The sequence below is a fragment of the Malus sylvestris genome, chromosome 15 (genome assembly GCF_916048215.2).
Source record: "Malus sylvestris chromosome 15, drMalSylv7.2, whole genome shotgun sequence".
Classification (NCBI taxonomy): domain Eukaryota; kingdom Viridiplantae; phylum Streptophyta; class Magnoliopsida; order Rosales; family Rosaceae; genus Malus; species Malus sylvestris.
The window spans coordinates 15633807-15650858 of NC_062274.1; the positions used below are offsets into that span (position 1 = coordinate 15633807).

Sequence of the window (17052 nt, forward strand, 5' to 3'; positions counted from 1 at the left end):
ATTTGGGTGCCTGAATCACAAAATGAAGAGTTTTTTCGTTAGAAGTAGGAAGAGAAGTAAAATGAGAAGAAGACTTACCACGAATTGGCGGAATAGACACAAGGGCTGCCACAGTCTGAATTAATTCTTCTTCAATGTGCTCGGAAGAATTAAGCTTTCCATGTGTAATGCTATGCACTTACATCTTCTTTAAATTATCTTGTCCCACACCTTCATTAAAACAATCATGCACAAAATAGTCAAACGCATCAATAGAAAAACAATATTCAAAATCACTAGGATACCTTATAGCATCGAAGATTCTTAACTTGCTCTCTCCATCAATTTTCATGGTTAAGGTGCCGTCGTAGACGTCAATCTTCATATGAGCCATTCTAAGGAACCGTCTTCCCAATATAAGAGGAAGTGCAGTAGGCATAAGGTCATGTTCCATCTCAAGAATAAAAAAGTCAACTGGAAAAATGAGCTCATTCACTTGCACAAGACATCCTCCAATAGACCTTTAGGATATCTATATGAATGATATGCCAATTGGATTACTACCCTTGTTTCCTTCAACTCTCCAAGGTTCAATGATTCATACACCAAATATGGCATCAAATTTTGGGATTTTTGGAGTTGATTTTCTATTTAAATTCAATCAAACAAAAAAAGGACAAAAACGGATTTTAAATTATAAAAACATATTGTATTTCACAAATTAAGAAAACGAGTTAGGGGAAGTGCTATCCACCACCAAATAATCATGCAAACATGTTATGTTTCATTCGAATTCCTTTTATTTCCGGATGAAGATGCTCAGGTCGGTTCAATGTTAGAACATAACTTATTACTCTTTCTTACGTAGTATGTTAATAGAATGGAGTTTTCAACTTAACTTAGTCCCTAGCATGCAATCTAGAATGGCGTGTTCATAGATTTAACAAGTAGAAATCATTAAGAACGAAAAGTGTTTGAGTCATCACAAGGCATCGTAAGGACTGACATTGTCTTACTTATCCTAGAAATTGGTTCACAAGTTAATCACAATTAACAAGTACTACTCTAGAACATATGTTGATCCTCATTCGACAAGGGCAAGCACACACATATTCATAGCATTAGAATCCTAGATATGCTTACTAAGTAGCATCCATAGAAAACATATAAAGAATTCATCACTGACAAAAGTAGTGAACCAATTTTCATCCATTCATAAAAATGATTGAAACGAAATGTCATAACAAACTTGCAATCATATTCGGGACTTCAAAACAGCCCCTAACTTCTAAAAATTAGTTACAGATAATCCTTAAATTAAACCAAAAGAAAGACATGAGTTTGAGAAGATAAAACCGAAAAGAGAGAATGCCAAGATTTCCTCCTTCCTCATCTATTGCTTCTCGTCCTCTCAATGCAACTGCCCTCTTGTTTTCTCTTTTTCTTCCTTGCCGCTGCAACTTGCAGCCTTCTATTTTCTTTTCTTTTCTAAAAAATTATTTATGTAAAACTCCCCCTTATTTCCTTCCGCAACGTTCTTTTAAACCAAATCCTTGCTGCATATTTTCTTCTCCATAACTCCCCCCAGTAATAGCAATTTAGTGATGACAATAAGTGAGAGGAAATGGTAAAACAATTGTAACTCTTTGGGTAGCCTTTATGCCAATTACTCCCACTTAATCCTCATCTTTAATTCCATTTCCTTTGATATTTGAATAGGTGTCAGCTGGCTTGTTCTTGGTTGCATCAGTTTTGGCTGCTAGATTCATTGGGTTCATTGCTTTCATTGCTTTCATTGCTTTCATTGCTTTCTTGTCAATTACAAACTACTCAGCCTCTTGGAACCTTTCAGTGTTAAAACGGGCATAACTTCTAAAAAAATGATATTAACAAGCCGCAAAATGCTTAAGAAAATAGACATCCGTAACTTTCCAACCATATTGTAATACACTTGTTTTGACATGCTATTTACCATGAACTATAATTCAAGGTAAAATAAATAAATAAAGAAAAAAAAAACTAGGTCAGGACAATTCCCATACATTGGTTCAAAATTTAGAACGTTCAGGATAATTCAAGATTTGAATAAATGAAATGCACGCAACTTTATTTTTTTTGGTGTCTAATCGTGCAATCCAACTATATTGTTATACATGAATGAGGATTCTCTTCGGATCGTCTTTGTGAGGATCCCAGAGATCTTTCAATAAGATTCGTTCACCGTCATGTACTGTTTATATGCAATTTTGAATAAAAAAAATTTACAATGATTTCTAGCCACATGATGTGCGATGAACGAATATGATTGGAAGATCCTCATAATCGTCACAAAGAAGATCCAAAGAGGAGAAATTTTTAGTTGTGACGGGAACACGGGTGGTACACCACGTGTTTTTATGTAAGTGGTGGGAAATTTTATTTTTTAAGTTATTAACTTTTTAACACACATATCCCACCATTTATATAGCGACACATGGTGTACCACATCATGTGACGGTCACATTGAAAAATCTCTCTCCAAAGATGATCCTCAGCGGTAATACACTGATTGTTTTGACATGTTATTTATCATGAACTATAATTTCTTGAGAACCATTTGGAAAATTATCCATTAGGAAACTTTTGAATTAAACATACACGTATAGTAATCGTTATTCAATTATCTATTAGTAAAATTTTGTTTGACCCAATAATTGTTTTTTTTTCTTATGCAACCAACATTGTATCTACACTTATATTAATTTATTATTGTTGGTGAGACTTAAAGTTTATCTGTAAAGCCAACATTTCATATAACAAAGTTTTATCTCATTAAGCGTAGTCGGTTTTTTTACACTTATTTTGAATTAAACACCCTCAATCGTGATTAAATTAAAATAAATTAAACACCCTCAATCATGTTGAACTCAACATTTCATGATTAAACTAAATCCCAAAAACTTAATTGCCTCCGAACACAACAATTCATCATTAAATTAAGTCAAACACCCTCAATCATGTTGAACTCGTACTCATTCTTTCATTTTTTTTAGTACAACGATATATTTTATACTAAGAGGAGGGGGATTACGTTAAGCCACACAATAAGCAATTTAATTTAGTATCGAATTTACCATATATGAGATTCGAACCTAAGACTTCTTACTTACAAGTGAAGACAAATATCATACCATCAGACTTTAGTAGTGAGTGACAAACTCATTCTTTCATTTGTTTTTCTTTTTACACCTCAACTAAAATTGCTCTTTGAGAAGAGAACCAAATAACTTGGGCTTGCATCCGATATTGTCCGCATCGAAATAACTTGGGATTCCATCCCAGGAACTGGATCCTCTCCGAGGCAAACCCTCGGGATCCTACTAAGCGACAAACACTGGCCGTTGGATTTCGATCCAACGACTACAATTATTATAACTTTAAGAGGGACCCCCTATTTGTAGCCGTTGGATCGAAATCCAATGGCGCGTGTTTGTTACTTAGCAGGATCCCGAGGGTTTGCCTCGGAAAGGATCCAGTTCCTCCATCCCATGTTGTCCACATGCAATAAATTTCATTCATGGTAAGCAAAAAGCACTGCATGTATAACTCACAATCGCACACGGAATCACTTTCCCAACAGTTGATTAGGGATAAGTTTGAGAAGCACCATTCATTTTTGGTTCTACACGAGAGATTTTTCAGTGTGACCGGCACATAGGGTGGTACACCATGTGTTATTATATAATGGTGGAATATGTGTGTTAAAAAGTTAATAACTTAAAAAATAAAATTTCTCACTACTTCTATAAAAACACGTAATGTATTACCCGTATTCCCGTCAGAATGAAAATTTTCTCGTTCTACACATCTCTGCACTATCCATGCCGTCTAAAGCTAATGCAAGTAAAAGGATATTAAAAAAAAGTGTCAAAGGCAACACCTAAAAATCATCTCACAGACCAATTTTCGAAATTATTGAAGAGCAAATCTTCACAAACAATTGAAAGAGGTAGCTCTGATAAAAAAATTTAAAAAAAAAAATATTTGAAAGAGGTAGCTAACCTTAGTCACCTAACATTCCAACGAGCTTTCCTAGCTTGGATAGTGGAGGTGAAAAAGAAAAGTTAAAAAGATCTACCCTCTGTCCTTGTTCAGCTTCAGCTGAGGTTTCCATCTCTAGTAAATTGTTTTCTTTCTTATGTCAAGCAGAAAAAAAAATCCAATTATTTACCCAAAATATAAGAACCAAGATTTATTTGCTACAACTAACCAGAAAATTTAAACTTACAACAAAAAACACAAAAAAATGATAAGCGAGAATTAGCTTTATTATGATGAATCCAAATTTCTTCCTCCTCTCTATATATCCACCCACCCTCTCTCTCTCTCTCTCTCACACCCAATGTCTACATCCGGAATTCGGTTTTACGATCCGAAAACTACTGATATGGATTTAGTCCAAGCCATGATTCACAAGGTAAGCTACTTAATTTTAGTGTACTTGTGCATTTAGTTGCATGCCTCCCTTTCGCACTTCTGTTGCATAGTTACTGTAGCCTGAAACCCAAAATTTTACTCGCTCTTGCTTCAAGATTATTGGATCTTTACTTTTGCAAATTGCTTCAAACAAATATTGAATGGCCAAGTAGTAAAATGAGCTGGAAGTGCTGAAGAATATTGAAGATTGACGTTACTTTTAAATTTCAACCAGAAGTTTCCCCCAAATTTCCCTTACTCAGATTGACTCAATACATATTATATGGTTACATACGGGTGGCCTTTTAAGATCAAAGTGATTGAGAGAATCTAAGAGAACTTTTCTCTCCCTTGTGAGAGCCTTTTTCTCTGCTTGAGGGTTTTCCTCAGTTTTATCTGAGGGTTTCAACTCTGTGCAGATCGGGGGCGCCGACCCTAGCTTCGGCTGGGGTTGGTTAGCCCATCTCTCCTTCCTTTCTTTGTCTCCTCTTCCTACCTTTGGCAGCACTTTCCCCCTGCTTTCTATTTCGTTTTGCCCTTTTCTTCTTATCCTACTGTCGTTCCTCCTCCTCGTTCATCCATACCCCAATTTGCAGTCACTTTGCTTCACTGAGATGGTGTGTAGAGCTTCGGTGCTTGCACAGGCTCGAATATTAGAGTGCGCAACGAACAAGACTAACAAAATAAGAAATATTATTGATATCAAACGAGAATGCGGAGACGGCTACAAAAACCCTAGAGCCTACATTGTGACTAACTTGATTCTCAAACTAAATTACAAGCTCTATTTATAGAGCAATAAACCTAAGAAACCCTAATGCGTAAATGCCAAAAATACCTTACTACAAAATCAAATCAAATCTCTAATTAATTTCCTAAATAAACCTAATAAATTCCAACAGGGTGTCCCAACACCATCACCTTCTTGATGTGTGTCTTTGTTGGTAGTGTTGTTCGTGGACCTCCACGGGCTTCTTTCTTCTGGTAGCCGGAATTCTTCTTCTGGTTGCTTGATTTCTTCTTTGGTGGCTGCATAACAGGTGGTGCTTGGGGTTGAATGCTCTGATCTACAAGTCGGCGGGTGGTTGGAGGCGTGGAATTGGGCGATTCTTGAAATACTGTTGTAGCGGTGGCGGCTGCCGAATTCTTGGATTTCTCGGCTTTCTTTAAGTTTTTTTTGTTTTGGGCCCACGTTGTTGGTTGGGCTTTGCTTTGGTTTGCTTGGCTGGTCCATTTTGTTTGTATATGTACTTTTGTTTTTGGACCTTTGTTCGTACCGTTTGTAAGTTTGTTTGTTTCTTGTGGTAAAATATTTACCTTTTTACCCAAAATAAAAAATAAAAAAAACATATTATATGGTTAAATCGAAACCTGCTAACAAACTTTACGGTATCTATCTGTCGATCCTGATTTCTTTACCCACGGATGTTCTAAAATTTAATTTCTTTTTAATGGGATACAAATACTGAATTATCTTTTCTCTGGGGCAGGGGATTGTCCATGATACATTTACGGACTATGTGGTAAAGTCTGAGAATAACGATGAGTTGGCTGGTAAAATCCTTGCATTTATTCCCTCTACTGAGGATTTGTTGGCCCAAATTGCTTCATGTACTCATGAGCTCGACGAAACCGACCATGCATCAGCACTGGAGTTTACCCAGGAACTTACCAAGAAATGTGAAGGATTTGGTGCTCCAGAAATGCTGAAACATTGTGAGGTGCTGAAGCATAAATGCATTGCGCGGGATGACGTACAGTCCCGTGAATCATTGGTATTGTTATACGAAAAATATGATATTCTGCAGCACTCTCTACTTCGACTTCTTGAGGTAATAAATTAATTTGACGCATTTTAAGCGATAGCCATTATGTTCTGGTTTTTAAAGTCTTTAATTAGTTTTTACTTTTTAATTAAAATTTTAATCTGAAGGTTCTGTTGAATAAGAAACCAGTGTTCACACATGATTCTATGCTGCTACTTTCGTGATCTTGTCTGATGTATTTCTTGGGTGCCTCGTGCGATTCCAGTGGTAACAGTTTTATCAAGATAAGAATTCATTTCCTTGATTCCTTCCTATTTCTGTTGAAGGTCTGATTCAGCTATATACGTATCAGTCTATGCTAGGGTGTTAATCAGGCACGCATATGTGTACAGTGAAATCACCCATTTGTGTGGTTTACCCGAATCGTTGTCCCTTAATAATATAGACATCTTGGATGTGTTTAAAAACTTGTAACCCTGTCAGTTTTTTTTTTTTTTTTTTTTTTTTTTTGAACAAACAATATTATGTACATGAGAGAGACTTAGCTTCACAAATTCGTCTTTGGCGAGAATCGAACCTAAAACCTCCCACTAACAAGTAAAGATATGTGACACACATCAAAATTTTGTATAAGCTCCTATCTGTTCATGCTTTTAATTACTACTTGAAGATATGCAATTCACTCGTCTTTCTGATGCAGATACAGAACACTCCACTGCATTATAACCAGGTGCAAACTCATGCCATGGAGCGTTATCAAAGATCTCTTGAAGTTATTAGTAACCATTGGTTTAAGAAAACAATATTGGATGCCCGTAAAGCTAAGAAATTGGGAGAGCAAGTGGCAGATGATGCTGTCCCTATCCTTGGGAGGACCCTGTCTGGTGGTTGTGGTTATGGCGGTGAAGCTGTTGATGATGCTCGTAGGTGAAGCTGTTGACGATGCTTCTAGGAGAAGCTGTTGCATCTGTTGTTATGTTCCATCGGATCTTTCAGTTCGATTTATGTGATGTTTAATGACGTTGAAGTTGGATTTGATTATGCTGTTAATGTTTATCTTTGGGATAGGTGTATCCCTAATGCTGCTAGAAGTGCCTAGCCTATCTGCTTAATTAATTGTACTAGACTTTATGGCGAGCGGAGTTTTCTCTCTCAATTAATATTATTTTTGCTTTTTTAGTATCTCTCTATTATATTTGTTCTTCCATTTGCTTTTGGCTTTGCCTGTTTTCATCACCATGGAGTCCAGTCTTTGAATACAAGTTACATGTGTTAAGAGTTCGGATGCTTAAGTAAGGTCTTCGACCATGAGGTTTGTGTGGTACGAGCATGCCCCGGATCTGGTTATTCAAATTCAGATAAAAAAATATTTAGTAATAAACATGTATAAGATAAGAATTCATTCGGTGAAATCATTTGGTTTAGCTCATGCCCCATTTCCAATTCCAATTGGTGTTTAGCTGCTTTTGCTCCTTTGTACTAAGCATTTGTGCCCTGAGAGAATTCATTCGGTGAATTCTTTGGCAGTGAAGCAAGAAATTCTTTAAATAAATCACGTTATAGGCATCCAACATTACAAGAAAAACGACCTTTGGGTACAACATTAAGGACACAAATGAGGAGTTGGTCTCTTTGAACACCAATAGGGTGAAACAGTGCATTTACAAATATGTTGTCATGTTGTAAGACTGTACACGAATATGTGTCAATGTTTAATTGACTGTGGTTGTTTTTGGGGCCACAAAACTATTTTGTGTTTTAGGCTGAAGAACACGATGGGAATAAACATGACCTTGTGACTTTCTTCACTATGTCTTCACTGTGACACACCCAAAAGGACCTACACATCTCCTAGTTGATGCAAAATCTACCTGTATATCTTTAGTCTTTTTCAAGCAGTTAGCGTTTGAAAGCCTAGACGTGGAGGCTCGTGAGCATGGTGAAGAGGCAGCAACATAGGTTCGCATGAGTTCGGCCTTCTGCCGTGAATATAGTGGACAATTTCCTTGAAATATGTGACCATATAAACAATTCTTGAAATACAACTTACATGATACGAGTACACTTTGTATATGCAATATATTATGGTACCAAACGCCTTGTTTAAGAATATAACTTTCATAATACGGGGAAAATTGCCACATGGATTCGATAGTCAATAAAACAAGGATATTTGGACAAACATATTAACGACTTTATTTTATTGATGTTTAGCTGCTTTATTTAGCTCCTTTGATTTGCCAAACATTATTTAATTCAACATAAAAAGTGATGAGGTAATTATTATGTGTATTTTCATTTAATCTTTACTAACCAAATGATGCTAGCGAAACCAAAATTTTCAACTATATGATATGATTGTTGATTATTGAATTATTAACGTGTTTATTTTCTATTGGTGATACATCATTTGGTTTAAAAATTTAGTCAACTTAGCATTATCCTTGTCTACAAATCATAATCATACACATGCCAAAAATTACTCATTAAAATCACGAAACCGTGACTTTTGTATATGAACTTTTAGATTAAAAACGAAAACGCAAACTTGGGTTGCAGGCCTAAACAAAAAACAATGCACTTGGCGTTGGTTGGAAATAATGTAAGATTTTTCGGTCTGAAATATTCGCACATTGGATTATCCATAAGTTTATAAGGTCCTCCAATGTTACGTAAAATAACATATATTAATTTGGTGACGCTCCAATGATTACATTGTCGTGTATTACAAAGGTCAACAATTTAAGATTTCCTTCAATATGAAAGATCCGTACATCATATTTCAAATCCGTAAGTTTCTAATGTCCTCAAATAATACGTAAAATAATATATCAAAAAATGATGACAATCTAATGGTCAAATCATCGCATAGAACCAAGGTCAAGTAGCGGACCCTAACGAAACTAGGTTAAAACGACAGAATTCAATCAAACAGATGTCAAATATGGAACATGGGCATTGAATTTGGCCTAGAAGCGCTAAGTGGGTCCCTGGGTCACGGCGCGGCCGACGGTCACTACTTGCCAGAATTTCCAACCAACGCCAAAATGGCTCATTTTATACCAAATTACAGCTTGAGAAGAGAGGAGTAATTTTTCTACTTACGACGTAGCTTAATTACGCCAGGAAATGTGAAAATGGTTGTGGGTCGCTAGAAACCCAAAAAACCCTCGAACGTCGATTTGTCGTCGCAGGTGTTTCAACACCCTGAACCCTGGTCGGGTTTTGATGCTGGGGTCGAGTTGAGTCAACTACAAGTGGTGGTAGACATCGGGATAACCGGAAATGGGAGATCACCGGCCGTGAACTAGGAAAAGGGTGAGCTTCGTTCGTCGAGAAACGGCAGCCAAACTGGGTCAGATTTGGGTGGAAAACCACTATGGAGTGACGTTGAGTCATTTGGTGATGATGGGCAAGTCCAACGTCGTCGAAATTTGCCGGACGGGATTTGGTGTTCTCCGACATTCTTGGACTGTTAATAGCGAGTCCGTTTTACAATTTTACCGGCAATTTAAAACGGTCATAATTTCTTCCTCAAAGCTCCGTTTCACGAACAATTTATTCGTTAAAGCGCTATTTCACGAATGGTTTTCGGCAATCGTAAAAGCTCTATTTCACGAACGGGTTTCGGCGACGTGCTCGTGGGGTCGACCTTTAGCCAAAAGACATACTAGTTACGAAAATTCAACTTTGTGACTAAGTAACTAATTCTCAAATAAACATATTAATGACTTCTCTTTTCTTTTTTTGTGACGTTTAGCAGCCTTAGGTCCTTTGATTTGCCGAAAATTACTCAATAAAATCACGTAACGTACTTTTGTATATGAACTTCTATGATTTTTGGAGTGCAGGCCTCATTTTATGTTTAGAATATTTAGACCGTAACGGAGAGGGTGACGTCGCCGTCGCGCTCGCCGTCGCCAGTGCCACACGCCGGTGCGGTGAGAGTTTAATAGAAGTTGACGGAATAGAAGAGAATAATCGAAGTCGACGTTGCTCCTCCTTGTTCAAGATATCTGGCATCACAAGAGGGAGTGAAACCAGAGGCTACTGCGGCAGTCGTTGAACGGGAATCATCGAATGTCTCATCGCGCATTCCTAAATAGGAGTTTCTCCTCCTTGTTCAAGATATCTGGCATCACTCGAGGGAGTGAAACCGGAAGCTACTGCCGCAGTTGTTGAACGGAAATCATCGATTGTCTCATTGCGCATTCCTAAATAGGACCCAAATTTGAAATTCACAACTATTAGAGGAAAATTCATTGGACATATCAAGCATAGAAGAATCGGGAGGTATCCTTGAGCGGTAACTTTTTACTTATATTATCCAGGAAATGCTATTAAACTTATACGAGCAAAGGAAATGAAAAAGACTTGAATCACTATAATGCAATTTGTTGTTTCTCTATTAATACTAATAGAAGAGAATAAATTACGTATATTGGTGATAAAATGGCTTATTGTCCTGCTAATAACTATATGGTAGTATAGTTCACCAAATGACTGGGAAATGAGAAGACGCATCACCTTCGTCAACGTTTCCATTGGCCCATGGCTTCCCCTTACGATTTGCCAAGGAACGTGCAACAGAGCTCAGCTTGGAACTTCCAAAATACTTTGATGAATTGGCAGTTCCATTTCCAGCTGTCACTGAGGCACTTGCATTAGTGTCGCCCCCTGCTTCAGCAGCAAGTCCATTGCTCCGCCGGTTGCTAGAATCAAAAGACAACCTCCTTGAACTTGAAATCTGAAAAGAGAAGACAAACAATCTCAAGGTAATGTAAAGAGACAAGTTTGCACCTATCCAATAGTCAGGCATATCCCTGTGTAGTCCTTGCACCTATCCTACGTTAATTGGTCTACTTTACAAGTTACAACAAAGAGAACAAACTTATCAGTAAAGAAACCAAATACTTCCTTTCAAGACAAAACCTAACTGAAGTGGTCCAGACACATAGCTACAAAGATAAAACAGACCTAAAGTCAACTGATACAAATAGTAAGATTAAGCACTGGAAGAAAGGAAAAAGATACAACGGTAAATGCAAGACTGCTGGAGAAAAATTGGAAGGGAAAACCTATATATACCTGCATGGGAATTGGTGAAGGAGTGTTGTTAAAGAAAGATGAACCAGAACTTCCATTTACAGGTTGACCAGAAGCTCCTCCCAAACTAACATGAGAATTTCGAGACATACCTCTTATATTATTTCCTTGAACATGTTTGAATTGTCTCTGGCTAACATCTTCGCAGCTAAAGTTCCTACCAGAAACTAAGTGGAGTCCTCATTCAGAGGGTAAGTAAACTTTGAGAAGCTAATCCATGATTTAGATGCTGTGTTTATATGGAAAGAAGAGCAGCTTCACCAAAAAATACAGCAGCTTCTTCAGCAGACCCTGAAACAACGGAAAATACAACTTAAATATGCATCTGAACTTGTGAAGGCACCAAATCACCATAAATAATCAACACAGAAGTTTTCGATTTTATAAAACCATTGATTAACCAGTTGCCAAAAAACGATATTGTTTTCACAAAAGAGATTACGCCAATTTTAGCTGTCATCACAAGCAAATCCATTTCAAGAAACTTATAAAGTATCCCTATAATGCATATACAGAAGCTCCAGAAGACAGGAGACAAACCTGTATATAAACCCCAGAAGGTAATGACCAGCTGCACCATTTGGAACCTGCCACAGGAATAATGAACAAGTCATCCACTGTTTGGACTACATGAACAGGCTGAAAGCTGAATACAAATAACAAGATTTGGAACAGTAAGAAAAAGATTACATAATGTCTAAAGTGTACATGAGAAATACTATTAAGGAAAAACAAATAACTTGGAACCAAAAACCGCAAGTGAATATATACTCAGACAGTATGCCATATTACTTGCTTACCCTTTAAAATATGGTAGGCAGCATAAGCTTGATTGCTTTGCAAGTAACCGCCAGATAGCAACTGTAAATTCGCCTGCAATATAACAAACTTCTTGTCAACTTTCGAAAATCCCAAAAACAATCCGATTAATCCTAACAAGAACAGCAGCACTGTAGACAGTAAACCCCTTTAAGAAATCCCATTATGAAAAAGTCCACACCTTCATCCTTCATTCCAAAAGAGCAACCATAAACAATTTGCAGTCAAGAGCTCCAATAATGAAAAGCTCATAGAAAGAAAGAAAAAAAAGCCGAAAGCAACTAATTAACCTTAAAAGAGAGCATGAGCTTATATATAAGCTTCCACTCAACAAATTGGCAGCTGACAATAACTAATCACTCACTAATTAATCTACTCATATGTCACTTAATTATATCTCTGTGTGTCTCTGTCTCTGTCTCTGGTAGTCGTAGTAGTGCTCTCTGTGACTCCGTAATCAGGTGGCGCAGTTCATCCCACTTGTCGGTCCTGGCTGCACAAAGGGCGAACTTGATGACCTCCTCGAATCGTCGCAAATTAAATGCCCCGCTAATGTACCCCGCCTACAAAAAGAATTCACCAAGTGTTGAGAGGGAAACAAAAACAAACAAAGAAAAACAAAAATAGATAAACACGCAACCCTTACAGTCGATCCATCAAGAATGAAGTCAAAATCATTCTCGAGTGAGTCACAAGCCTATCTAGCTTGGTGAAGATGACAAGAATGTCTGTTTTTGTCTTACCAAACTCATCCATCTTTGCTAAAAGATGGTATAGAAACCTGCAGGGGTGGAAATGAGGCAACATCTCAAGATACATTCTTCTCTACAGAACAAAATTAAATTAACTTAAATTGAAAAAAAACGCAAGCTACCTACTCTGCATTTTCTGTAAACTTCGGTTCAGTAGAGTCCACGACAAAACAAATAATATCGGCTCTCTCGACTAGCAATCAACAACCCTTCCAGCAATCAATCCAAAAAATTTCAAACTTAGATAAGAATTGAAGGGCTTACTTGTCTCTTAAGAGATGATTTACCAGTGCCTTGCATGCCAAGAACAAGTAGGCGAGTGCGACCACGCATACGGATTCTACAGATTTCAGAATCATCTACGTCTCTGAAATTCGATCGAGCAATGGCGGCCATGTTGGAGGAGGAGATTGCAGAATCCAATTGGGTTGGGGGATCCGCTGGATATAATCGGCGCAAGCTTTTCGGGAAAATAACTAATTTGCCCTTAAGTGTTGGGGTTATCTTGGGAATATTCTATTTATTAGCATGCTATATATTTTGTGCAAAGTTACATAGTATTTGTCCATTTTTACCATGAGATTGCGACGGTATTTGGCGTGATGTGTATATTTAAGTGACTGATGAAATTAACTGAAGAATTATGCTCTTCATTTCATTTAGCTGCTTTCTATCAGACTATATGATAATGTGCTTATGATTGGTTTGCGCGGTATATTGTGATTGATGCCAAAATTTGAAGTTAAGAGATTCTTCAACTTCGATTTGGATCAAATTTTGGGTCTACCTATTGTGATAGATGTCAAATTTGAGCTATGTTGGTTAAAATTTGACACTTTGTTTTGATATTTCGTTTTAAGTAGGATGCGTCGGACCCACATATGAACAAGGAGACGTTAGGGTGTCACTGGGGGAAGCACCATAGAGGTTATGTGGATAACCTAAACGAATTAATAGCATGAACTAAACTAGATGAATTGTCATTGGAGTTTGGAAGATATCATACTTGCTACATCCAACAAGGGGGATCTCTTCTTATCTTTACCATCACCATTTTAATATACATTTGTGTTGAGGTATTGTACACAAAGTTTCCATACGACTCTCAATCCCGCAGCATCGTGCGGGCATTCCTTGCTAGTGGTCTCTAAATCGAGACTTATGCCTCGAGGCCTCATGTTATGCAAAATGTGCAACCCACTTCCACTCTCCACTCTCCACTCTCCACTCTCCACTCTCCACCCAGTGTCATTCGAAAAATCATTCATTGACCACACCAAACAAGCATATCCTCAAATTGAATATGAGTGTGCCATGTGCTGTGTGCCGGGCAGAGTTTAAGGTCTTACCAGTCAATTGGAAATTACGGGATGCAATTGTCCCACAAAAAGGTCAAAAAATTTCCAACTCCAAAAAGAAGTGGCCAACATATCCTCCAATTGAATGAGAGTGTGCTGTGAGCTGTAATCACAAAGACTCAAGCTAGGAACACAAGGAAAGTAACAAGCACAAAAAAGGAGTGGCCAACTGAGAATTTAACTCCAACATATTTTTGTATAAACGAAATACATGCAATGCAACTTTTTTTTTTTTTTTGGGTGCCTTATCATGCAACCCAACCATAAAAGTAATACACGTTATGGCATGTTATTTATCATGCAGACCCTTTAACAAAAGGGATCCTCATGTTTTAAAAATAATAATAAGGACACCCTCTTGACCGTTGGATTGGCTTTAATGAAATTATGTGGTTGAGATTAAATCACAAGCCACACAATCTCAACCACACAATTTCATTAAAAGCCAATCTAATGGTCAAGCGGGCGTCCCAATTTTTTTAGAAAAATGAGGATCCCTCTTGTTAAAGGATTCCTTTATCATGAACTATAAGTCAAGGTATAGTTCCCATTCTTGAGAAACATTAGGAAAACTTTTGAATTAAACAAATAATATTCGTTATTCAATTATCCATTAGGAAAATTTTGTTTGACCCAATATTTGTTTCTTTCTTTTTCTTATGTAAACAACATTCTGTCTACACTTATATTAATTTATTATTGTTGGTAAGACTAATATTTATCTATGATGGCAACATTTCATACAACAAAATTTTATTCCATTAAGTGGAGTCGGTTTTTTTACACTTATTTTGAATTAAACACCCTCAATCATGTTGAACTCAACATTTTTCATGATTAAATTAAATCCCAAAAACTTCACTCCGAACCCAACATTTCATGATTAATTATATAATAATTATCAATTAATTAATTAGTACACTTCAAAGCCCCACCACAAGGTTGAGCCCAATTTTACCATTACTCTAATTACTTTCTATAAGGGACAAAGCCTTATAAAGTGAGAGAACCTTTTGGTAGTGACCAATGTGGGACAATAAAATTTTTACTCAAAATTTTCAACACACTCTCCACCCAATGTCATTCAAAAAATCATTAACTGACCAGACCAAACAAGCATATCCTCAAATTGAATGAGAGAGTGCCGTGTGGGGGTGAAAGGCAGAGTTTAAGGTCTCACCAGTCAATTGGAAGTTACGGGGTGTAATTGTCCCGCAGAAAGGTCAAAAAATTTCCAATCCAAAACAGTTCTACGTTCCACGGGTCCATAAAATAGGTCAGTACTAGCCACTGATCAAATAGATAGATCAACGTATCGATCTTAAGCTTGTTGAAAACTAAATTGATACTTGCACTCCTGAGCCCACACAAACAGGGAGGCATGCACATACACTAGTACGATCCTAAATCATGGTTTGCCTCCCTTCCCTTATGTATTTTCTTCTGGTTGATTACAACAATTCTCCACCATTTTTTCTTTCAACAAACACGCAAGCAAGTTGGAGGATTGTTTTACAAAACACCTCAGCTAAATCCTTTATTACCATTTTTTCCTTTCAATCTCCAAATCAAATTAATCTAATACAGATCGAGAACAATGAAAACCAGAAAATTGAAAGAAAGAAAACTGAAACAAATTTATTAAAAACGGAGGAAACCACAAAATTGCAAAACCAAAAACTAAGAAAAAACATTCTCACATCGCTGGAAAGTAAACAATATGGGAAAGCAAGCCAGAGAAGCAAAGCAACATGTCCATTTCTCAAATTGAATGAGAGCCAACCCAAGCAAAAGCACAAATAAAGAAGAAGGAGGGGAAAGACAACACAAATTCATATGAAACAGATTGTTAACAAGTGAAATGGCAATAAAATCAATTAATGGGGGAGAGATTTGGGTACCTCAGCAGTCAGAAGTGCCCTCTGGCTCTGGGGTAATTGTATTGAACTAGCTGAGAGTCTCATCCTCCTCCTCCTCCTCCTCATGGCCATGAAACATAGTAGTTTTTGCCCACAAAGTCCTCTCCCTTAACAGGCTGGACTGGTCCACAGGAATCATCACAATGGCCTTCCTTGATCCAGTTAAGGATTGCTTGATGGTTGGTTCCTTGATTTTTGGTTAATTTCCATATTTTGCCATCTCTCTCTCTCTCTCTCTCTCTCAGAAATCTACATCTCTCTCTCTCTCTCAGAAATCTACATCTCTCTCTCTAACCTTCTAAAGGATCTAAATATATATCTCTCTCTCTTCCAGAACTAATCAAATTAAGCCGATAATGAATTAATTGTGAAATGCAGAAAAAGATAGAGAAAAGAGCAATAGAAACAAAATTATCCAAAGTGATGAATCAAGATAAGGAAAATGAGTAACAGAACGAGAAAACTAAGCACTCGAACGATGCTCTCTACCACTAGATCTGGAGAGAGAGAGAGAGAGAGAGAGAGAGAGAGAGTATTCCATACAAACTGCCAAAACCAGTTCAGCTCCAGTTCAGCCACACCCTAGTAGTAAATGATGCGGTAAATACTCTCATCTACTAAGAACAAGAAGTCCTAGGACAAGGGACACTGAGTAGATGATGACGAAAACCTAACCAATCTCGCTAGTATATTATTTTGTTATTTTACTTTTACTTTTTCTAGGCTTTAGGGCTAATAACAAGCCACCTAAAATCCCTTAAGCTCAACTAAAAGCATTTTAATTTAATTAGTTCCTTTAATTAAACTTTTTACACATTCATACATAATTTTCTCACGTTACATGCACATAGCACAAGCATGCATGTCACAATCTTGTCATATGAGAAGGCGTTAGGTT

General features: G+C 37.1%; 2 protein-coding genes across 13 annotated transcripts; one reads left to right on the forward strand and one right to left on the reverse strand.

Moving 5' to 3' along the window:
* Nucleotides 1-4237: 4237 nt before the first annotated feature.
* LOC126605608 (uncharacterized) lies at nucleotides 4238-7382 on the forward strand. Its single transcript, XM_050273026.1, has 3 exons — nucleotides 4238-4435; nucleotides 5925-6266; nucleotides 6901-7382. Exons 1-3 carry the CDS (start codon nucleotides 4361-4363, stop codon nucleotides 7129-7131), a joined length of 648 nt encoding a protein of 215 aa, XP_050128983.1. The 5' UTR covers nucleotides 4238-4360; the 3' UTR covers nucleotides 7132-7382.
* A 2523-nt stretch (nucleotides 7383-9905) lies between these two features.
* On the reverse strand, nucleotides 9906-16751 carry LOC126605611 (cell division cycle protein 27 homolog B-like). Of its 12 annotated transcripts, XM_050273029.1 has the most exons (8): nucleotides 16137-16746; nucleotides 13004-14338; nucleotides 12772-12906; nucleotides 12107-12688; nucleotides 11847-11893; nucleotides 11289-11597; nucleotides 10728-10947; nucleotides 9906-10414 (listed from the first exon to the last, which is right to left on the reverse strand). In XM_050273029.1, exons 6-8 carry the CDS (start codon nucleotides 11394-11396, stop codon nucleotides 10299-10301), a joined length of 444 nt encoding a protein of 147 aa, XP_050128986.1. In that variant the 5' UTR covers nucleotides 11397-11597; nucleotides 11847-11893; nucleotides 12107-12688; nucleotides 12772-12906; nucleotides 13004-14338; nucleotides 16137-16746; the 3' UTR covers nucleotides 9906-10298. The 12 variants fall into 12 exon arrangements, 6 of the variants coding, with proteins under 6 accessions (XP_050128986.1, XP_050128987.1, XP_050128988.1 ...); XM_050273030.1 differs by having other exon boundaries at nucleotides 11847-11952; nucleotides 13004-16748; XM_050273031.1 differs by having other exon boundaries at nucleotides 13000-16748.
* Nucleotides 16752-17052: the final 301 nt, after the last annotated feature.